This window comes from Arvicanthis niloticus, chromosome 2 (assembly GCF_011762505.2).
Source record: "Arvicanthis niloticus isolate mArvNil1 chromosome 2, mArvNil1.pat.X, whole genome shotgun sequence".
Taxonomy (NCBI): domain Eukaryota; kingdom Metazoa; phylum Chordata; class Mammalia; order Rodentia; family Muridae; genus Arvicanthis; species Arvicanthis niloticus.
This window is the reverse complement of record NC_047659.1, coordinates 97,765,090-97,789,034: the sequence shown is the minus strand read 5'-3', so window position 1 is coordinate 97,789,034 and position 23,945 is coordinate 97,765,090. Positions and strand designations below refer to the sequence as shown.

The 23,945-nt window shown below is 37.8% G+C and overlaps 1 protein-coding gene across 4 annotated transcripts in view; it reads left to right on the top strand.

Annotated features, from left to right (window-relative positions):
- Trpm7 (transient receptor potential cation channel subfamily M member 7) overlaps positions 1 to 20,883 on the top strand; it is an 84,172-nt gene extending 63,289 nt beyond the window's left edge. Inside the window, exons 26-39 of one of the 4 annotated variants that reach the window (XM_034496031.2) lie at positions 370 to 1,082; positions 3,616 to 3,683; positions 5,552 to 5,642; positions 7,515 to 7,585; positions 9,448 to 9,482; positions 11,028 to 11,053; positions 12,809 to 12,859; positions 12,938 to 13,003; positions 14,012 to 14,295; positions 14,421 to 14,503; positions 14,651 to 14,856; positions 16,347 to 16,398; positions 16,503 to 16,609; positions 19,467 to 20,883. In XM_034496031.2, coding sequence (XP_034351922.1) covers positions 370 to 1,082; positions 3,616 to 3,683; positions 5,552 to 5,642; positions 7,515 to 7,585; positions 9,448 to 9,482; positions 11,028 to 11,053; positions 12,809 to 12,859; positions 12,938 to 13,003; positions 14,012 to 14,295; positions 14,421 to 14,503; positions 14,651 to 14,856; positions 16,347 to 16,398; positions 16,503 to 16,609; positions 19,467 to 19,597 — 1,984 coding nt within the window. In that variant the 3' untranslated portion in view covers positions 19,598 to 20,883. Of the gene's footprint in view, positions 1 to 369; positions 1,083 to 3,615; positions 3,684 to 5,551; positions 5,643 to 7,514; positions 7,586 to 9,447; positions 9,483 to 11,027; positions 11,054 to 11,839; positions 11,889 to 12,808; positions 12,860 to 12,937; positions 13,004 to 14,011; positions 14,296 to 14,420; positions 14,504 to 14,650; positions 14,857 to 16,346; positions 16,399 to 16,502; positions 16,610 to 19,466 lie in introns of those variants that run through there. The other 3 variants (XM_034496032.2, XM_034496034.2, XR_013108787.1) reach the window with 3 other exon arrangements.
- Positions 20,884 to 23,945: the final 3,062 nt, after the last annotated feature.

Below are 23,945 nucleotides of genomic sequence, written 5' to 3'. Positions count from 1 at the left end.
GCACTGAATCCTTCTGAAATACAAGATGTGATTTGTACAAATTTATAACCATACTTTATTCTTCCAGTGTATTTGTTTAAAAAGTAAAATTTCTCTTATTCCACTATGATCCATTTAGACTACAAAAAAAATCATCTATTTTATCTTTAAAACATTATTGCATCTGTGTATGGATGCTATGGTGGTTGTCGGGAGTGAGCTCTTATGCCTTGGCGCAAGTGTAGACGTTAGAGCACAACCTTGCAGAGGTGTTCTTTCCTTATGCACCTATGTGGATTCCTGAGCGCAAACTCTGCTCTCCACTGAGCCAGTCTGCTGTCCCGTCTACATTCATGTTAACATCTGTCAAACGCCCTTTTATCCCCACAGAGTGGAGCAGATGAGCATTCAGATGAAAGAAGTCGGAGATCGTGTCAACTACATAAAAAGATCGTTACAGTCTTTAGATTCTCAGATTGGTCATCTGCAAGATCTCTCAGCCCTAACAGTAGATACATTAAAAACACTTACAGCCCAGAAAGCTTCAGAAGCTAGCAAAGTGCACAATGAGATCACACGAGAATTGAGTATTTCCAAACACTTGGCTCAGAATCTTATTGATGATGTTCCTGTAAGACCGATGTGGAAGAAGCCTAGTGTTGTAAATACACTGAGTTCCTCTCTTCCTCATGGTGATCGGGAAAGTAATAATCCTTTCCTTTGTAATATATTTATGAAAGATGAAAAAGACCCCCAGTATAACCTGTTTGGACAAGATTTACCTGTGATACCCCAGAGAAAAGAATTTAACATTCCAGAGGCTGTTTCCTCCTGTGGTGCCTTATTCCCAAGTGCTGTTTCTCCCCCAGAATTACGACAGAGAAGACATGGGGTAGAAATGTTAAAAATATTTAATAAAAATCAAAAATTAGGCAGTTCACCTAATAGTTCACCACATATGTCCTCCCCACCAAACAAATTTTCTGTGAGTACCCCATCCCAGCCAAGTTGCAAAAGCCACTTGGAATCTACAACCAAAGATCCAGAACCCATTTTCTATAAAGCTGCAGAAGGGGATAACATAGAATTTGGAGCATTTGTGGGTAAGTTTGGCAAACTCTTACTGCTTTTAGTATTATTTTTCATGTCAGAAATACTACCTTAGAAAAATAATTAGCTAACTAATAAAAATACAGTGTATGACAGGATCAGAAATACTAAAAAATCAATTGAATTGGGCTGAAGAAGTATATTGTTAGGTACCTGCTTGGTGCCGTTAATTAAAGTAAATTCATTTGGAGTCTGTCTTTTGAATTTAAATATGTCTTCAGTTGGTTTTGTCAATTATTGGAGGGATCTGACTGAAAGTAGAGGGCTATAAGGGAGGTTAGATGCTGACACCAATATGAATAGGGCCAGTCTGTAGTTCCCACTACAAACCAGGACAGTGTAGAAAGTGAAAGGTGCACTACAAGTCATTATGTTAGTTAGGACACACACGAGCAACATACTCATGCATTACTTAACAGTGATACATTAGGCAGCATGATCATATGAATAACTTTAATTAAAACAGAAAAATGGTTCACCTAATAGCAAATTTTATTGCCCTACAAATCAAATATATGTCTGTATTTATGGTCTACTCAATTATATGTCCAAAGATGAAAACATGGTTCTTTTTAAATTTTTTCTTTATGCCTATGAGTTTTTGCCTGCAAATATATGTCTGTGTACCATGAGTGTTTCTGTTACCCATGGATGCATCAGATCCCCTGAAAGTCAAGATATGGATGGGTAGTTGTAAGCCACCATATGGGTGCTGGGAACTGAACCTGGATCCTTTTCAAGACAAACAAAAACTCTTAGCCACTGAGACATCTCTCCAGCTCCCTTTCCTACTTTTATCAGCTATCTTATACATTACAGAACCAACACAAAAGAGGAATCTTATATTTTTTCCACCTTTTACAAAATGTTCCCTGAGCATTGGTTAGTAGGAACATCTCATTTAAAGGTTAGTACTCCCAGTCACTTATTCTCAGTATCTTAACCAATACTGTGTCTCTGCACTGCCTGCTGCCTGCTGCATAATGAAATTCCTCTTACCATGGTTGAGAGCAGCCCAGGTCTGTCAGTACAAGCAAGCATCTAGAAGGTAGTTTGATACATCATCAGTTACCAAAGTAGTAGTATATTAAGATCTACCTTATGGCCAATCACCTTTTCAGACATGGATTTATAGTATCAGGCATTGATCCTTTGTATAGCAGGCCTCAGACCCATTAGAAAGCAGTTTATTTTATAGCAGTCATGCCACCATTACAGCAGAGAAGACTGGTGCAAAAGAAAATCTTACAACTGTTATCGCTTAACTAATGGCAAAATATGCTCTTTTGATAGTAATCCTAAATTAATAACATTTGTGAAAATTATTTGGCCTGGGAACTGATGAAGAACTAGACTATAATGAAATAAATAAATGTGAGTGTGAGGAGAATGTATAAAGGGTAGTTGGACAAGTCCCTGAAAAGCTTAATTATGAAAGGAAGAAGCATTGGGACGACACTGATTTTTATGCTTAGGTTTTTTCCGCCTGCCTCTGCCTCCCAAGTGCTGGGATTAAAGGCGTGCGCCACCACTGCTCAGCTGCTTAGGGTGTTTTATTGGGATATTTTTGTTTTGGTTTTTTGTTTGGTTTTTTTGGAGACAGGGTCTTGCCTCATAGCCCACTTTGTCCTTTAACTTAGAATTCTCCTGCCTCAGCTTCCCCAGTCATGGCATTATTATAAACATAGTCTATCATAATGAGCAGACTGTCTTACATTAAATAGTAATATAGACAGACTTAAGCATATTTAAGTGCTGACCATATGCCACATAGAGGAGAATAAATAACTGAAGAAAGTATCATAGGACTAGCTGAGTTCAGTGATTTGGGAGTATGTAGTGTTCTGATCTTCTCCTGGTAGATAAGAATATTAAAGTATTTAACTAAATAAATACTCTTTAAGTAAAGAGTATTTATTTTAAATAACTCGCTCTTCTGGAGTAGTATTCATACTATTGTAAAAGCTTCCTGAGGCCTTTTGCCTTCTCATGTCTGGCTTCTCCTATCTTTTAACTGTTTTCCTAGTTTTCCCATCCTGCAGATTTACCAAGTTGTGGACACTGTAATGATTAGCTGGAGACCATGTTAATAAGACTGTAGAATATCCATATTAAGGCCAACCTGGCATGCTATCTGAGCACCAACAAACATACTTAATGTTTATTGTTAGCTTATCTGAAGAACTGAATAACATTTGCAAGTTTCCCTTAGGCTTGTGTGGTCCTGCCTCCACTTTATAAGTGCTGGGATTGCAGGTGTACACCAGCTCAGTCTGAGTAAAAATATTCCCTTTTAATTCCAAGGTTTACTTGAATGGGGTTCTCAACAGGAAATCTTTGTTGTTTGTTGTTGGATATCTTCTTGGGAGCTATTTTCAGTATGACTATAAAATACAAAGCGAAAGTTTGCAGAGCCTGAAAATTACTTGAAAGATGAACGTAAATCATTTGTTTCTAAGACTGTACTTCATTTAATAGGGAAGAAAAAGTTTTCATTGCAACCTTTTTTTCTTTTCCCCTGTTAAGGACACAGAGATAGTATGGATTTACAGAGGTTTAAAGAAACATCAAACAAAATAAGAGAACTACTGTCTGTAAGTAGACACTTTATAACAACACAATTAAATGTAATTTCACTTTTATGGTCATTTCTTCTAAATAAAATTAAACCTTTTTTTTTTTTTTTTAAAATAAAAAGTAGGTTAGCTAAGATTGTCTTCAGTAAAATTATCCCAGATATTTGAAATTGTTATGTTTCTTTTGTTTGTTTGTTTGGGGTTTTTTTTGTTTTGTTTTGTTTTGTTTTGAGACAGGGTTTCTCTGTGTAGCCCTGGCTGTCCTAGAACTCACTTTGTAGACCAGGCTGGCCTCGAACTCAGAAATCCGTCTGCCTCTGCCTCCCAAGTGCTGGGATTAAAGGTGTGCACCACCACTGTGGTTATGTTTCAAAAGGGAGAAACATGAGTTTAAAGTAGCTTGCATTTTTGTTAACTGAACATTTTCCTTTTTAAAAAATGCTTTTCTCTGTTTTTTATGGAGTAAAAAACAGATTTTACTTTTGTTCCAGAACTCAAAGTTCATTAGAACATGATCCTAGCTCTCAAAGAACTTAAAATCTAGAAGTTACAAAGCTATATATAAAATGTACATATATAGATTGTTAAATAAATTCTTACTAATGTTTAATGAGTATATGGAATGATTGGCAAAAAAAAATAACTATTTCATGTCTGAAAATTAGTTTTTATTTCTGTTGCTGTCATAAATTGCCTTAAGAACAGTGATACAGCTAGCTACATCATGAGTACCTTGAAATGCTTTAACTATTCTGTCCCTAGAACTTACATTTCAGGAAGGATCAAATGACAAACAGTGAAACAAGATTTATTTTTCTGAATATATAGTCAAGGACATAATAACTGAGAAACTTGAGTCATCCCTCCTCATGTGATTCAAAGTTAACTGTTTCATTGCTATCAGGCATATTATATACTACCCTGCATGTAAAAGGCAGGCTCAGATGCAGTTTAATATTAATGGTAACATTTGTATTTATAATGATATGTATTCTCATTAAAGCATTGTACTAAAATGATGAACATAATATCTAGTAAGTAGATGCTGTAATTTAGAAATTTAATCACTAAATATCTGCAAATTGGAAAGCAATGGTTTTGTGTTTCTTTTCTGTTTACCTTAAAGTTTTAAAATAATTGTATGATTTTCTCACTTCAAAGAGAAACAGCAGGATGATATATAAAACATGGTCATGATGTATTCATATATGCCTGAATATCTAGTATCATTAGTGTGTGTGGGAGTCAGAAGCTCAGTTTACATTTACATAACATTTTAGATGGAGGAAATCAATGTAAGTTTAATGGGCCAATCAGAGACTCTTCTTTGCTCACAGTTCCTCCTCACCTCTTTTAAATCTTTTTGTAGTTTTGAGAATCTCATGTAGCCTGTACTTGCCTAATTTCTAAGTCCTTATCTGCCTTGCCTCCCAAGAACTGGGATTGCAGGTATGTGTTGTCACATTTACCAAAGTAATTATTAGGCCAAAAAGGCATCAGGCCTCTTAAATGTTTGAATAATATAAAACAATAAGGAACCTTTCAAAGGGATTGAAATAGAGAAGTTAAGGTTTAACAAACAGTTCCTACTGAATAGTATGCAGTAAGCCACGCTGGCATCTACTTCTGCTTTATCAAGTAATAATAGTTTTGGTTTCAGTTTTTCCCCACTTTTCTATATTTTCCCAAACATCTTGAGAATTTATATTAATATAAAAAGGATTCATTCTAAATTCATTCATTCAGATGAGTTGGTAGTTTCAAGTAGTTTGTGAGTTTCACACTGAAGTAACCAGATCTGTTAAATACCTTTTATTGATCAAGTAGAATAAAGTACACTGAATTCAGTTGCTTTTAAAATTTATGTGCACGTACAATCTATACAGAATGATTCTCCTGAAAACACTTTGAAGCATGTGGGTGCTGCTGGATATAGTGAGTGTCATAAGACTTCTACTTCTCTTCACTCAGAACAAGGTGAGTATTTGACCTTATTGTGAATTCTGTTAGCAAGCATACAAAGCTTTAAGTGTATATTTGCCAAGTACCTTAGTAATAAATAGTATGTAATTTTATTACAGTGCATGATAACAGCATGTTCAAGCCTAAATATCATGTCATTTTAATAGGTGCAGTGAAGGTATTTGATAAAATTGAGCCATGTGCTCATGAATAAATCTTACTTAGTAATGAATGGATGGAGTTCTTTAATTACAATAAAAGTTATCTGTAAAACTTAACACAAGTCACATTTTATCATGGTATATTGAGAACTAAGATGAGAAATAAGACAGAAGTTGTACCTGTTTTGTATTTTATAGTCTAGTCCTGTAAATAAGGCCAGATAAAGTAATTGTCAAGGAAAAGGTAAGACTGTCTACTATTCTAGATAGTGTGTGTTTTATTTCTAAAACTAACACAAAAATATTGTTCAATCCTCTTGTTTCAGTTTTAGGTCACATCTCTTAGTTTGTTGTTTGTGTGTGAAACAGGATCTTCCAATATAACCCTGGCTGTCCCAGGACTCATAGGTCTAGACCAGGCTAACCTCAAACTCACAGCAATTTACCTGCCTCTGTCTCCCAAAAGCTGAGATTAAAGGTATGCCCCACCATGCCTGGCTCTTAGCTTTCTTAATTAAGTGGAAACCAAACTCTCTTTCCCACTGTTTCCGGATTGAACACATAACACACAAGTATGTACACTTTCACCCTTTCCTCCTAGTGCAGTCATGTCACAAGTTTAGTCAAATCAGCATCCTAAATTCTTTATTCGACTAAATAGTCTTTTGTTTTCAAGTTACTGAAAAAGTTTTGCCTAGCATTTTTAAAATATATTTTAACCTACTATTTTTTACTTTATTTTTGTTTTTTTATAGGGTTTTATTATGGCCCTTGACTTCAAGGTAGTCACCGGGCCTAACCCTCTTTAGTGCTGAAATTGAAGGTGTGCGCCACCATAGCTGACTTTACCTTATACACTCAGTGTAGAACTTTTTCTGAGACTTTTAATTTTCTTGACATTGTCTAAAATACTTTACATTTTAAAGTTCCCTCAAGATTTAAAAGAAAAAGAAAAGCCTGCGACAACAGGGTATTATTTTAAGAGTGGAAGGAGCATTATGATACTTTATTGTCAGAGTAAATGATTAGCTGGGATGGAGAGATGGTGAGCAATGGAGGGCTGCTCTTTAGAGGATGCCGGTTTGATTCTCAGAACCCACATGGAGGTTTACAGTCATGTGTAATTCCAAACCAGAGAATCTTAATTAATTTTAAATGTTTAATGATAAGACGGCAGTCAGGTGGATCTGTGTAAGCTGTAAGTGTTCTACATATCAGATCCCAGGCTACCCAGGGCGACAAAGTAGAACCCTGTGTAAGATGATAATGATGGGTAATGGTGATGGTGATGATGATTTGAAGAAGGAGAAAGAAGGAGGAAAAGAAGGAGAAAGAGAAATAATTATTATCATCTTCAATATCATTATCCTGTGTCCTTTCATGGAACATCTCCAAGCTTAAGGTTAATAAAATAAAACCTAAACAGATCTTGTATGGTGTCAGAAAACTGTAGTTAGGGCTGCTCAAGTGACAGAAGTAGAAAGGCCATCTTTAAGAGGGAGGCAACCTGGGCATCACACTGACTTGCTCTTAAATTACGTTTTGTTTCTTACTGGGTTTTCACAATAAATTGAATGATTAGAATAAGTTTTGTAGCTTGGAGGATTTATAGGCCTCTTATAACTCTTGAGAAGAAATCTTATGGAAGTTATGCTCTACCTAGAAACACTTTGTTTTATTAGTGAATACTTTAGTTGTTCAACTATGTCTTCTTAATTTCTTGTAGCAGAAAGCTGTAGTAGAAGGGCATCAACGGAATACTCTCCAGAAGTCGATTCTAAAGCAGCTTTGTTACCGGTTTGTACATTTCAATTAAATTGCATGTGGACAAGTACATATACTTACTAATGAATATATAAAGTGGAAGTTAATATTTTATGGGCAGTTAGATCAGGCTCTTTCTTAGAAAACTCACCTCAGTACATGGTGGCAGTTAGAGAAAACTCACCTCCTGCCATGAGTAGTCAAAAATTTTACACAGAAGAAAAGCAAGACCTATTAAATTGAAGCTAATTATATTAATTCATTCCAAGCCACCTGTGTTGTTTTATTTTCATAAACTTTTTTAAAACTAGATGGACAACCAAGACAGATAGCTCGGGTGGAGGCAGATAAGCATCTCTAGAAATGAGCATTCATACAATACAATCCATAGAACAGTAACTTATAGTACTGCATCTTTGGCACACATTGCAATCCCAGAACTGTATCTCAATAATTCATAGGTTGAGGCAGAAGATCTCAAATTTGAAGCCAGCCTGGATTAGATCATGAGTCCATATCTTAAAAAGCAACAAAGCAAAAGCCCATATATTTTTTTAAATGTTAGGAAATGGAATTGTTAGTAGAATTTCACAGTGACACCTCCTGTTCTCTAGGAGTCTGTTGGGAATTTGAATTGTACAATATTGCACTAAAGTCTTATTATTTCCTTTTCTGAGACTGTTCAGCCTCTAGTAATTAAAAGTAGTATAACTGATTATAAATAATACATTATGTTTAAAGTGATTAAAACATTAGATAAGGAAAAGATACTATTCAGAAAATATCAGAAATTTGAAAAACACAGAAAATAAGAAAAATACAAAGCTTGGTGACACATCTTTAATTTCAGCACTCACAAAGCAGAGGCTGGTGGATCTCTAGGAGTTCAAGGTCAGCCTGGTCTACAAAGCAAGTCCCAGAACAGCCAGGGCTACACCATTAGACCCTGTCTCACAAAACCAAAAAGATAATACAAATATTCCATGGGTGTAGAGCACATCCCTGTAATTCTAGTCCCTGGGGACAGAGAATAGAGGGAGCCTATTTAAGGACAGCCTTATTACTTAGCAGATATCAGATCAACCTGGCTACACAGTAATATTTTGCCAAGAACAGGTGAGGCGGTCTAAAGAGAATTACTGAGTAGAGCCAGAATGCAAACAGAAGAAAGTACATCTTGATAGAAAAGAAAAAAAGACCAAGGCAGTACATCTGATTCCCTGTAGGAAAGTCGAGAATTTGAAGAAATGTAAACAAGTTGGGATTTTCTAAATTGATGAACTATATGAAAATTTAAATTTAGAAAATATGAATTCCAGTCTAGGGAAGTTAACTATGTCTAGAAACATGACTACTAAGTTTCCCAAAGAGAAACCACATGACTTGGTATATGAAATGGCTGCAGCATCTTAATGCTTATTTTTTCATCACTTTATTTGTATTTAGTTTGTGTGATTTTAATTTTTCTGCTTATATTTTGATATTCTTTGGCAAGAAGCACAAATTACTTGTAAAATAAGAGACATGCTGGGAGACTAATAATATCATCTTAAAAAAAGAATCTGAAGAACTAGAAATTCTGGAGGCTGGGGAGATGAGTCAGTTAGGTAAAGGGCTTGCTATGCAAGCCTCAGGACCTGGGTTTGGATCACCAGCCCCTATGTAAAAGCCAAGCATGGAGTAGAGGAAAACACCTACATGGGTGCTCAGAAAGACACACACACAACTATTGTAGAAAATAATGTTCCTGAATTTGTTTATTCCTCTTCATGGGACTATGAAACAAGGACTTCGTATTGAGTTCTCATATTAAGAAACAAATGTTAAATAGTTAACATTGATTCTATAGAACTGCTTCATCAATATTTGTTTTTCTGTTTGTTTTTTGACTAAAGGATTGGTTACGAAATAGACCATCAAACAGAGAAATGTAAGTCTTAATGACCTGAAAAGTATCTGAATTAATGAACAGTGTCTTTGTTCTTGTCTGTCTTTCCTCTTTAATACTCCTTTTAAGATAGTTGTATAAGGCCGGGCAGTGGTGGCGGACACCTTTAATCCCAGCACTTGGGAGGCAGAGGCAGGCGGATTTCTGAGTTCGAGGCCAGCCTGGTCTACAGAGTGAGTTCCAGGACAGCCAGGGCTATACAGAGAAACCTTGTCTCAAAAAACCTAAATAAATAAATAAATAAAATAAATTTCTCATCTTTACAGACATGAAACATGAAGTTGGAGGAGCTTTATTATAATCTTCCTATATAGTTAACAAATTTATCTAATTTCAGTTTTCTTTTGACTAACTTTGGTGGAAAACCTGTGTGGTGTCTTTAGTTTGTACTTGGTTAATATTAATATATTTATCAATTATTCTAACCAAACATTAACTGTGTGTGGAAAATACCTTGATTTGAGCAGTAATACACAGAATACTTTAGAAAGCTTGGGTACTGAAATTATCAAATCCAAAATCAGAAGAGTTTAAAAAAACAACATATTGCTGGGTAATTGTTGTTGATAAGTACTACTGGGGAAGAGTGGCCAGTTTCACGCAGTATGTACTTCAGTCTCCTCTTTGTGAATCTGAAGACGTATGAGCATAGAGGAAAGTAAACAGTGCTGACATAAATAGGCAGCTCTGTTTGTGTGTTCCATCTCTTAATGTCATTTGTAAGACAGCTATAATCAAAGCCTTAGGAGATAGACACAGAGTACAAGTTAGTTTGGTGCTTGGGGATTGAGTCAGATACAAAGAAGAGTGGCTTATCATCACCAAGAAGGAGGATAGTGTTGGATCAGTGCTCCTTATAAGAGAACCTTTCCCTTACTAAAGACAACCTTCAGGGCCAGTTGGATTCTGGGAATTGGGAAAAGACCATGGTGGCTCTATATTTTCAGAGTCTTTTTGGATCTAGTTTGTGATGTTTCAAACCCTACTCCCTTTTTCATTATACCTGTCTCATTTGCACAGGGATCCTTAGGATTCAAAGAACTTTTTTTTGGGGGGGGGGGGACACCAAGACTTGTTATAAATGAATGGATTGCATATTGGAAATTGAATCTTGCAAAATGATGATGCCTCAATCCTTTTCCATTCAGTCTGTTGGAATACTTCTAGAATCACAGAAAATAATTTCCTGATATTGTCACAGTACTGGAATGAGTCTTTACAAATACTAAGCTATGAAATAAAAATATTATATTATTAAGATCTAGTTGCCATCAATTTAGACCAAAGTAATATTTATGTAGCCATATAGTGGAGGTACAAGTTGTTGGTAACATGGATACATGTAAATACATATGTGTCTGTATATGGAGTGAGGGACTGGCAAGTGTTCAGACAAACAGATTTGAACATCTGTATTCCTTTAATTATATTTCATTAAATAATTATTATAACCTTATAAACTACAAGTTAAATGATATTCAAAACTAAGGTTGTTGCACAGCTTATATTATTTTTATATTTCTTTAGGCCATCTGAAGGAGGAACATTAAATGGTGAGTCCGTGTGGTAGATTTAATATGAAAATTAAGGTCAAAATTAAAGCATTTATCATATTATTATAGGTAAGACATGTTAGACCTAAAGTTTTCAAAAGCAAGGGAAGTTGGAAGACTTCCTTCATCTTTAATATAGATATTTTACAGACATATGACCCACCTGTAAATTATTATGACCACTTTTCTGTTACCACTCCCCAGTTACCAGCACCCAAACCCATACTGTTAGTGCGCTAAGGTCTGGCTGTAGCCTCCATTGTAAGTAACACAGTGGCTTACTTTATGTGGGTTTGTGGTACAACATAAATGGAGTCATGCAGATGTAGCTGTTAGGAGATTCATCACTATTACTGTATTAGTGTAGTTTGTGGATTATTAGTATTTCATAGTATTTCCTTGTTGAAATATATTGAACTTATCCATTCTATTTGATGGACATTTTAGCAGCTTCCAGTGCGTAATCATTATCCTTTCTGTTGCTGTGAGCATTCTTGTTCATGTTGTTTGGTAAACATAAATTTGCTTTTCATGGTTATATGCCTAGGGGTGGAATTGCTGGGTCATAGCTTATGCATATGTTCATATTCAGTAGTTACTACCTGCTAGATAGATTTTCAGAGTAGTTATTCCATACTGGCTTTCTTCCTGTAATTTACTGCTAGTCTATCTTCTACCACCAAAATAATTTCTCCTAAAAGATTTGATCTTGCCACTCCTCTGCTTTACATTTTTCCCATTGTCATTCAGTAAAATGCAGTGTCCTTTCTTTGCATGACATATTAGGCTCTTCACAATTTGATATTGCCTGCTTCTGTAGCTTCACCTCCTTCAGGTATGCTTATGCTCTTGCTCGTTAATTTGCAATCTTGGTTGCATATTCAGATCACTGTAAAGTCATCTGTGTAATGCCACAGAACCGTAGAATTAGATACTGTGGACTGAGTGTCAGTGGGTGATGTTCAAATAGCTCCACAAACTATTCTGATTGTATGTAGTCATTCATACTAAACTGCCTGGGGTTTCTCAAATGTAGCATGTACTTTAGCACTTCAGATATTCTTGTAAATGAATCCCTAAAATTCCACTGCCTTGCAGATTGCTGTTTCTCTCCCCTCTGCCCTTATTAACCAGGCAGCCTTAAGTTATCCTCCGCTGTAGTCCTCATGATGCACATGTATAGGTGTCTGTATATACTGTATCTCTTTATAGTATTGCAGTGTTAAAACTGTTGGCTTTTATTCTTAGCAGATTTCCTTCTTGTTTATATTCTAGAACTTAGGACCTCTATTGTTCTCCCGTCTCTTCTCCCTAAGATTAAAAGTAAAATCCTCAATAAATACATACATAAAATTTAGCTGTAGAGAAAGGGGATCTGGGGTATCCTTATATCCCAGCTCACTTCTCATGTTAGAACACCTAAAATAGTTAGATGGTTATTGTCCCCAAACCCAAAGGTTAAAAAAACAGAATAATTTTTTCTTTTCAAGTGGCAGGTGTGAGAGTGCAGTTCATGCCAAATCGGAGAGTGGAGCATCATGTGCTTCTTCCCAGATGTTTGGACCGCAATGGCTACTGTTTTATTTACCTCAGTGAAATGTGACATATGATAGTAGTTTTTTGCTATCTCTCTTTCCTTTTTTCCCCTGATAGGATAGGTTATGAAAGGAATTTAAGATTATTATTTGAGAATATCTGAGCATAAATTTATGCTGCACAGGTGCTTTTTAAAGTCTGATTTATTTACAATTTTAGGTCTTGCTTCTCCATTTAAGCCCGTTTTGGATACAAATTATTATTATTCAGGTCAGTGATACTAAAAATAAAATTTACTGATCTTTGAGGTATTAGAGATTTCATCAATTGTCTCTCATTTCAATGCAGCTGTGGAAAGAAATAACCTGATGAGATTGTCACAGAGTATTCCCTTCGTTCCTGTACCTCCACGAGGTAAATCCCAAAACCATAAACCATTACTGGTCTCTAATCATAACTTAGAAGAACATGGGTCAAGACAGAATGAGGAGGATTCCTGTGAAAAAATACTGCTTTGTGCACCTTCTTAGCCTATAAGAAGAAGAGTGTGCTAAAATATGGGAGAGCATTAGAAACTATTCTTTGTTCTATTTCAAAACCTGGAAAATTGACATTATAGGGTGTTGAGACAGATGACTCTAACCAGCAGTTTAACACATACCTCGGAACTGTTTGACTTGCTTCCTAAAAGTTTATCCTCAAGAGCTAGAAAAATGAGCCAGTCAGTAAGAAGATGAGTTCATTCCCAAAACACTGCAAAGAAGCCAGGTGCACCAGTATGTCTTGTCATTTCTGGCACTCTGGCCAGCCAGTCTAGCCTAATCACTGGGCTCAGGGCTAATTAAAGACCATGCTCCAAAAAATAATGTGGATGGATGCCTGCTGAGGAATAGTAAATAGCCTAGCTGTGACGTTCCCTTCCGGCACCCACCTATGTATGTGTATATGTGCTCTCACACACAGGTTGTCTTTATATGCTACAATTTGAAAAATGCTTGTTTAAACATATGTTCAATGATATTAAAAAATAAGTGTAATATGTATGCATAAGGTGTGATGGTGTGTGCACAGACACCAGAGGAGAACGTCGGTTACCCTGCTCTGTTACTCAATGTCTCGTTTCTCATTGCACCTGGAGCCAGGCTGACAGCCAGCAACGCCTAGAGCTCCAAACAGCACTGGGTTCCAGTTGCCCGTGTGCTGCTCTCCTCGGCTTTGTCCAACAAGCGTTTTTATCAGTTAGCCACATCCCCTTCAAAAGAAGTGTATTTTTATTTCTATCACTTACCACTTCTTGTAAAATTGCAACTTTGGGGTTTTTATTCCTTGTTTAATATTAACCATAGATACTTATAAATTCTTACTTTCCTTTGTCATTTTTAAAGTTATGATTTGATCTTAAACTGTTCATTTATGTTACAGGTGAGCCTGTCACAGTGTATCGTCTGGAGGAGAGTTCTCCCAGTATACTGAATAACAGCATGTCTTCTTGGTCTCAGCTAGGCCTCTGTGCCAAAATTGAGTTTTTAAGTAAAGAGGAAATGGGAGGCGGTTTACGAAGAGCAGTCAAAGTGCTGTGTACCTGGTCAGAGCATGATATCCTGAAATCAGGGCATCTTTATATCATTAAGTCATTTCTTCCTGAGGTGATAAATACATGGTCAAGCATTTATAAAGAAGATACGGTTCTACATCTCTGTCTCAGAGTAAGTGTCAATGAGCTTGTGACTGTAAGCTATAATCTGAGTTTCATATTTTAACTTTGGAAGTGTGAATAAACCAAATGAACTTTTATTTATATATTGATCAAGGCCTTTCCCCTTTTCTGTAGGAAATACAACAACAGAGGGCAGCACAAAAGCTTACGTTTGCCTTTAATCAGATGAAACCCAAATCCATACCATATTCTCCAAGGTAAATGTCTACATTTGGTGGGGACTTAGTATTATTTAGACAGCAGTCATTATTGGCACTCATTATTGCTGTTGTGTGTTTATTATACATGCTGCTTACCAATTAGTTTCACCAACAACCCCTGGGGATATCTGACTTTTTTGTAAGGTTCCTTGAAGTTTTCCTGCTGTACTGCCATTCAGCAGGACAGTGGTTTGCTGTAGAAGAGTGCATGACTGGTGAATTTAGAAAATACAACAATAATAATGGTGATGAAATCATCCCAACGAACACTCTGGAAGAGATCATGCTAGCCTTTAGCCACTGGACCTATGAATATACCAGAGGGGAGTTACTGGTACTAGACTTACAAGGTAAATCTATTACTAATTGAATTACTGAGGTAAAGTTATGTGTTGAGTTCTCACCTATTCGTATGTTACACATGATATACAGATATCTGCTAATTTAAAGTCTTAGTCTGATAGAAAGTGTAAAATGACTCATTTACAATTAGAAAAGTATAGTCACTGGGGTTTTGGATAATGAGATTGGCTGTCTTTCCTTTTATTAAGGTATAGTTTTACTATGCATCCCAAACTGGCCTGGTACTTGTGACCTTCCCATCTGAGTCTCCTAAGTTCCATGACTAAAGGGATGTGTCACCAGACATGCCTGGCTGTCGTAATAGGATGATGCATGTTTGCGTGAAATCTATTATAATACTCTTAGGCATCCAGCTTTTAATATTTTGTAGGTATAAAAATCATTTTTTACCAAAGCAGCAATGATTGTCTTTGTTTTTTGTTTTATATTATCTTTCACTAAACTATCCAAAAATAAATTACTAGCTTAAAACAGCAACTGCTTAACTCATGGCTTCCAGAAACCCAGGGAGGTCAAAAGAGGGCAGCAGATCCCCTGGAACTGCAGTTCTTAGAATAATCCCTGGAGTTCCAGGCAGTTGTGAGCCTCCACGTGGATGCTGGGAAGAGGAGTAAGTGCTCTTATACTCTGAGCCATTTCTTCAGCCCCATGCGTCCAGAGTTTAGATAGACTATAATGGGGATAGCCCATCTCTGTTGTCCTTTCTGAGGGCTTGAATTGCTGAAAACAGTGGGTAGTTTATTTGGAATTAAATATCTTAGATCTCCATTCACTACCTATCAGTGTGACTAAAATTTAGGGGTTTCCTATGGTAGGATGATTTTAGGTAGTTAGACTTCTTGCATGGCAGCTGCTTTTTCCAAGAGAAAAAGTTCAGACTCTTTCCCCTGCCCTGGTTCTTTGGTTTTTGAGACAGACTTGGAGTGTATCCTTGTATCCTTGGCTGACATGGAACTCACTACACAGACCAGGCTGATACACAAACTCAAACTCACACATCCTCCTTCCTCTCCTTCAGGAGTGCTGGGATTAAAGGTGTGAGCCAACCCACCTAGTGGTAAAAAGCTAAAACAAGGGCTTGTTCAGGTTCTACAGATTCCCGCCTCACAGGTGATCTCATCACATGTGGTTTTCACACCTTAGGCAGACACTACTACACTACAGGGTAGTACTACTACTACCCTGAAGTTTCACACTGAGTCTGAGTTGTTGGGTACATTTGCAGCATGGAGGTACATGATGTCTGTCTGCATTGGTAGGCCTTCAGTTTTAATTTTGCTTCTATAGCCAGAGCTGTTGCTGCTCTCATTTGTCAGTGGGCTCCTAAATTGGCTTATTTGAGAGATTAGTGCAGTTTTATTAACATTGTGATTAAGAATGATGCTATAAAATCTCTCCAAACCTTTTTATTATGTGAGCATAAACATATCATTTGCATAATGCATGTTATTTGTCTATTTTATGTATACATTTAAAGGTGTGGGAGAAAACTTGACTGACCCATCTGTGATAAAAGCTGAAGAAAAAAGGTAATAAGATTTAACTATTTTGTTGTGGCATAATTTGCTATTTTAAACTCCACATTACCACTTCTTTAAACTTAAACTCCTTTCTTTACTCGCCAATTCTGTAGATCCTGTGACATGGTTTTTGGCCCTGCCAATCTAGGAGAAGATGCAATAAAAAACTTCAGAGCCAAACATCACTGTAATTCTTGCTGTCGAAAGCTTAAACTTCCAGGTAAAACTTTTCATTCTTTTTCTGCTGTGTGGTCCAAGCTATCTTTGAATTCAGTATTTGGCTACCTTAGCATCTGGGGCACTGGAGTTATATACATTTGCTATCATGCCTAGCTTATAGGATTTTAATCCATATGCTGCATATGGTGTTTACTATAAAAAGGCCAGAGGTACAGAGCTTTGGGTGATTGCCCTGGAATTCCTGTGGTGCACATGAATTCTTCTTCCATAACTCCAGTTCCAGAGGATTTGGCTCTTTTTTCTGGCCTCTGAGTGCACTAGACATTCATATGATATGCATACATAAATGCAAGCAAAACACTTACATATCTAGAAAAGTAAACAGGACTGAGAGGGAGAAAATTATTTTAATTTTACTTAAAAATTTTATTTATTTGAGTACACTGTCGCTTTCTTCAAACACACCAGAAGAGGGCATTGGATCCCATTACAGCTGGTTGTGAGCCACCATGCGGTTGCTAGGAATTGAACTCAGGACCTCTGAAGAGCAGTCAGTGCTCTTAACCACTGAGCCATCTCTTCAGCCCCCCAAATTTTTTTTTTTTTTTTTTTTTTTTTTTAGGTTTTTTGAGACAGGGTTTCTCTGTGTAGCCCTGGCTGTCCTGGAACTCACTCTGTAGACAAGGCTGGCCTCAAACTCAGAAATCTGCCTGCCTCTGCCTCCCAAGTGCTGGCAAAATAAAATTTTTTTAAAGTGTCAGTTTAAATATTTTTTAAAGCTGTTAACTATATTTTTACACTTTGATTAAATTGAAAACATTTTTTTTTCTTTTTGTTTCTTAAGAATGTTCATTTTGGGGGCTGGAGAGATGGCTCAGTACTTAGAGCACTGGCTGCTCTTCCAGAGGTCCTGAGTTCAATTCCTAGTGACCACATGGTGGCTCACAATCATCTGTAATGGGGTCTGATGCCCTCTTCTGGTGTGTCTGAAAATATCAACAGTGTACTCATATACATTAAATAAATTAATTAATTTTTTTTAAAAAAAGAATGTTTATTTTTGTGGACATAGTTATACATGCCTTTAATCCCAGCATTCAGGAAACAGAATCTTGTGTATCTCTGAATTTTAAGGCCAGCCTAGACTACATAGAGAATTCTAGGTTAGCCAAGGCTACATAAACGCTTTCTGAAAATGGGGTGGGGGTGTATTAATTCTTTGGGAGTTCCACACACTGGCTTTTGATCATTTTCACTGCCTGCCATACCTTCCTGTTCACCTGTGTGTTCTCTTCCTTTTTCTCATAAAACCATCAAGTCTATTTGTGCCACCCATATATTCCTGGGTGTGTTCAACTTACCATGGATTACTTTGTTGGGGAGTTGAATTGGGGTTTTGCTTTGTAGATCAGGCTGGCCCTGAATTCATTGAGATCTGCCTGCCTCAGCCTCCTACCTGGCCACACCTGACTTTTTATGTGGGTTCTGAGAATAAAACTTGGGCCCTCATACTTATGTGGCAAGTATTTTACTGACTGAGCTGTCTATACAGCCCAGGGACAACAATTTTAAAGAATACTGACTTCCCTCTCCAGGTAGTTCCTTGACTATGGGTAGAACTTACCCGTTGCCTCTCCATTTTGACATTTGGTCTGCATGGGGCTTGTGCTGTTAGAGTCCTTGTGTATGCAGCTGTTCTTTTGTGTCTGGAAAACACCGGTCCCTTGTGTTTATCTACCTCCTCTGGCTCTTTGTCTTTCTAGCTCTCCTTCCCCAGTGTATTGTCTGTTCTCTTCATCTTTAGTTTTTTGGTTTGGTTTGGTTTTTTGTCTGTGTGTATTCAAGATACTAACCCCTCAGGTGTTAGAGATAATTCCCATTTTGTAGGTTGCCTCTTCACTCAAATGATAGTGGGTTTTGCTGTACAGAAACATTTTAGTTTCATGAGGTCCATTTATTAACTGTTGGTCTTAAATATTATATGGCTAGGATCCTATTGATAAAGTCCTTTCATGTACCAATGAATTTAAGCCTATTCCCAACTGTATCCTATATCTGATTCAGCACATCAGATCTTATGTTGAGTTTCTTGATCCATTGGAGTTGAGTTTTGTGCTGGATGAGACATAAGTATCAAATTTCATTCTACATGTAGCTACCCAGTTTTTAAAGCACGTCTGCGGAATATGCCCTCTTCAGAATTTTGTTGGCGTCTTTCGGGTGGATGTAGGAGTGTGCACTTATATGTGGGCCCTCAGTTCTAGTCCATTGTTCAGTGGGTCTGACTTTATGCTAGTCAGTATCTATATCTATATAATATGCTATAGTATCTCTTGAACTCTGGATGATAAATTTTTGGTTTTTTGGGTTTTTTTTAATAATCATGAAAAAAAACAGGAGAAAGAATTTTGGCTAATTTGTGTTTCCATGTGAAATTTAAGATTCTTTTTCAATTTCTGTCAAGAATTGTGTTGGAATTTTGATAGGATTACATTGAATCTGTAGATTGCTTTTGGTGGAATAGCCATTTTCACAATCTTAAATGAGCATGGGGTGTTTTCCATCTGTGGTACAAGACTGTGACCCTGTAAGCTTTATGAAAGCAGGGCCTGTTACACTGTGTGTTCAGTATTGTGTTTAGTAATGTATCGTAACACTTCTGTGACCACAATTGTACACACCTTATACACTGTTGCTATATTATCATATTTACATGATTTACTGATTTTGTAGTCCTTAATTAATAATTATATAGAAATGTATGGCTATTAAGTATGTAATTTAAGGCAATGGATCTGACACGTTTAGAAGAAAATTAATGTAGAAAATGTTATTTCTTCATTTTTTTAAGTTTCTGACTTTTTTTCTCCTTTTCTCGGCTGGGGTTGTGCATATAGATCTGAAGAGGAATGACTACACGCCTGATAAAATCATATTTCCTCAGGATGAGTCATCAGATCTGAATCTTCAATCTGGAAATTCCACCAAAGAATCAGAAGCAACAAACTCTGTTCGTCTGATGTTATAGTACTGAATCATTGATTTTGCCTACACTTCACAAAAGTGTGACAGTCATTTTTCCTTTCAGAAGGGAATTGATTATATAGGAAGGTGTGTGCAAAATGAGCTTGCTGGCCCCACACATAGTTTAGAGGTAATGTTCTCATTGAAAAGTACCTCAAGGCTGTAGATGACAGCTGGGAAATGTTAACGTGATGAAAGTTAGTGCTCTCAGCTTGTGAAGGACCTGAAACTTTGCTGTGGAGGGTGGTGATTCTCTGTCACTTGGTGCAGTACCATTAACCAAAGTCAAGTGTCTTCAGATTTTATTGGCTGCTCAGTTGACAGCCATTCGACTAAAGAAACTCAATTGCGCAGCTTTTTGGTTAAATGGCTGAAGTCTTCCTCAGTCCGTGCTCTGTGATGATGATGTCGGCTCTCAGCTAGATGTTTGTGGCCACAGGAAAACTACTCCTTACAGTTTTGCTTCACAGGCATGTTACACAGCCTGCACTGAAACCATTTGTCTTCCCTCCCTCCCTCTCCTTTCCCTATAGTATTGAGGATCAAATCCAAGGGCCTCGTGAAAACCATTTTCTAAGAGACATTTTATTTAAGAATCAACTTTAGAGTCTATGTTTATGAATACAGCAAGTTTTTGTTAAATAAAACCTGAATTGTGCAAAAGGGTTTTTTTTTTTTTTAACATTTGTCAATGTTAAGTAAAAGAAAGCCATGATAAATAAGAATTAACTCATTGTTCAATGGGTGTTTCCTGTGAGGAAGGTTACAGTTGTAACAGCCTGCAGTTGCATACATCTCCAAAGATTTACAGACTTAGTGTATCAAATCAGAGTGTCATGTGAGCTCTCACATTTAAAATTCTATGGGAACGTGTCAATGTGAATTCTATTTCTGGTACTTATTTAAGAAATCGGTTGTTGGGTTATCCTTAGACAGTGTAGGGAGATCACAATACAACTGTATGCCAATAAAATATAACTTAATTGCCCAGATATTTTTGCATATTTAGAAACAAGAAAAGCTTACCGTTTGACTCAAGTTTTATGCTTTCTCTTTCTTTTCATTTCCTAGGTACTAATTTTAATTTTTATTTGGAAGGGAGCAGTATAAAGCTTATTTGTATTCAATAGTGTATCTCATAGATACAGACAAGGCCGCAGAGATAAGTCGTTAAATAGTGTTTAATGTTGATGTGGAGAGAACAGGTGTATTACTTAAAGATACTATACCATATACATTTTGTATATCATTAAATCTTTAAAAGAAATTAAATTTATTCTTGTTTACAGATGTTTAATGAGTTTACTCATTCTGAAATGTATGGTTTGTCAGTGTCAGTTTGTGCGAGTGTGTGTGTGTGTCAGGGAGTAGCACACCAGATGAACCCCTCCTTTCCTAACTTCCAGTTTGTCCAGAAATTTTATCACAGCAACAAAAATGAAACTATAAGAGATGCCATTTCTTGAACATTTACTCAGACTTATTTCCTTTGACCTTTTTGTTGTTGTTTATTCTGGAGAATGATCTGTAAATGACACTTTTTGTCCCAAACAAGTATTGCCTTTGATTGTTAAATCAAATACTCTCTTCTGACCATCAAAGGCATTGGGCACACAAATGTTGCACGTACATACATTCAGGCAAAACACTCCATAGACTCAGAATATTTTTTGAAAAATTATCACAATACTAAACAATGATGTGGACTGTATTTGAGTGGGTCAGATACAGCAAGAATTCCTATGGTTGTTCATTGCTTAGAAGCATTGATAGAGCAGGGCAGTGGTGGGAGGCAGAGGCAGATGGGTCTCTGAGTTTGAAGCCAGCCTTGTGTACAGAGTTCCAGGATAGCCAGTGAAACCCTGCCTTGAAACACCCACCTACCCCCCAAAAAAGTATAATAGAAAAGCTATTTGCAGGGGCTGAGGAGATGATTCAGAGGTTAAGGTACTGTCTGATCTTCCAGAGGTCCCTAGTTGTGACATGGTGGCTCGCAACCATCTGTAATTGGATCTGATGCCCTCTTCTGGTGTGTTTAAAGACAGCTACAGTGCACACAAACAGAGTGGGACCTGAAGAGATGGCTCAGCAGTTAAGGTCTCAATGATCTCAAAGTTGCATCATATTGAAAATTATTTTAAGTATGGGTAAACCTCACTCTCCTCAATTTCATAATGTGGTCTCTTACCAGAGAGCATTTCTCCTTGGTCCTTGTCTTTGTTGTCATCATTGTTGTCTTCTCTTCCTCCAGCTCCTCTTTCTCTTCCTCCTCCTCTCCTCTTCCTCCTCTTCTTCCTCCTCTTCTTCCTCTTCCTCTTCCTTTTCCTCCTCCTCCTTCTTCTTTTTTAGTTTTTGGAGACAGGGTTTCTCTGTGTAGCCCTGGCTGCCCTGGAACTCACTCTGTAGACCAGGCTGGCCTCGAACTCAGAAATCCGCCTGCCTCTGCCTCCCAAGTGCTGGGATCAAAGGCGTGCACCACCAGTGCCCGGAGGTCCTTATCTTCTTGAAGGAAATAATTCAGTTATGTTGCAGACTGTTCAAGTATAAATTTATCACTCCAGAGAGTCTGAGGTGGATGGGCTGGCTGAGCAGGGAGGGTTAGCCCACTAGATTATGTGCTGGGGACTTTTACAAGGTTTTATCACTATTTGTTAAATGGGTTTTGTATTCATAGGGGTGAAGTGGACCACTTTCCTCCAAAGTCATTGCACCTGATCTCTCCTTTTATTAAAAGATTCCCTGTGATATTCTAGAAGAGCCCACAAGAGGGGGCTCTCAAACCACAATGCAAAAGACAAAGGACTACACAGACTGCAAAGGATGCTGTAGACTTGGAATTGTGATGCAGCCCTGCTTTACAAGTTGAGTTCTCTGTAACTGTACCAGGGCGGCAACCTGGAAAGTGCCTGCCGCTTTCATTCCCGATCCAGCAGGAAGGATGCAAGTTGCAGCATCAAGGATGTTTATCCAGGGAGCATTCTCACTGTGAAGACACAGCAGTTTCTGTTGTTACCCCACATGGAACTCCTTACCTCCCAGCCTCCCCAGGAGATGTTAAGTAGATTAACATCTACCCGTTCACAAAAAATCCATTATGTTTCAACCAGAGCTTAAAAACCAAGTGGGTTGGAATAACATAGTCACCCTTGCTACTGGACTTTAGCTTAACATAAACATGTGGAAAGAACATAGACTACATGTCTAAGAGGGGAAGATTTAAAACAAACCACTAAAGAGAGAAGGAAAACTGAAGAAGCAACAGCCCTCCCTCTATGTATAGTGTGAGCCATGTGAGGCGAGGGCATGCTGTGGGCAGTGGTATCCCGGTGTGCAGCTGAGGCAGGAATGTCGCACGCATGCTGTGCAGTGATGAGACGGGTATGCTAGAGCTGACAGAAGCTAGGTGTCTGCCAGTTAGATTGTATGGGAAGGGAAAAATAAGTCTAGGAAGGTGGTGATTATCAGTGTGAATTCTGATTCTCAACACATACATGCACACACACAGAGCGGCATCATTATGGATCTAATGCAGATTTCTTAGTCACTGTAGGGGGTGGTTTGGTATAGTGTGTGTGTGTGTGTGTGTGTGTGTGTGTGTGTGTGTGTGTGTGGTGCAGTGTGTGGCTTGCAACTAAAAGGCCTAGAAAGGACACTCTCCAACCTGTTAAGTGCCTGCAGGCCGAGTGTGCTCCTGGAGCCCAGCTTCCATGAGCTGACACTCATACTGGGGTAGATCTTTGGTGACACAGCTGAGTCCTATTTGCTTCTGATCTCTCCATCCATATGCCGTGACTGGTCCCAGTGAAGCTCATTGGTTCACCAAGTTGGACTTTGATGGTATCCTTCCTTTGAGCTGTCTTCAATCCCTCCCTGGGATAAACTCATACCAAGGGCTCTCTGCCTGCTCTCAGCTGGTGCCTGGCTCTCCCAGTAGATCTGCTCAGAGAGCAGACCAGCAGCAGCTTGGCACTCCAGAGGCAAGGCACAACACAGGTGCTCTCCCAGGTCACAGCCACATGCTTTCTCTAGTTAGAGCTGAGGATACCATCCTTTTCCTCCAGTGGAATAGTCTGAGCTCAGGGAATCGTGTGCCTCTGAGGCTGCAGCTTGTAAATCCTGTAATTAGCCTGAGTGAGGGTTTGAATATGCATGACCCAGGAAGTGGCACTATTAGGAGATGTGACCTTGTTGGAATAGGGGTGGCCTTGTTGGAGGAAGTGTGACTGTGGGGGTGGACAATGAGATCCTCCTCCTAACCACCTGGGAATCAGTCTTCTAGTGTCCTTCAGATGAAGATATAGAACTCTCAACTCCTCCTGAACCACGTCTGCCAGGACACACCCTTGTTCCCA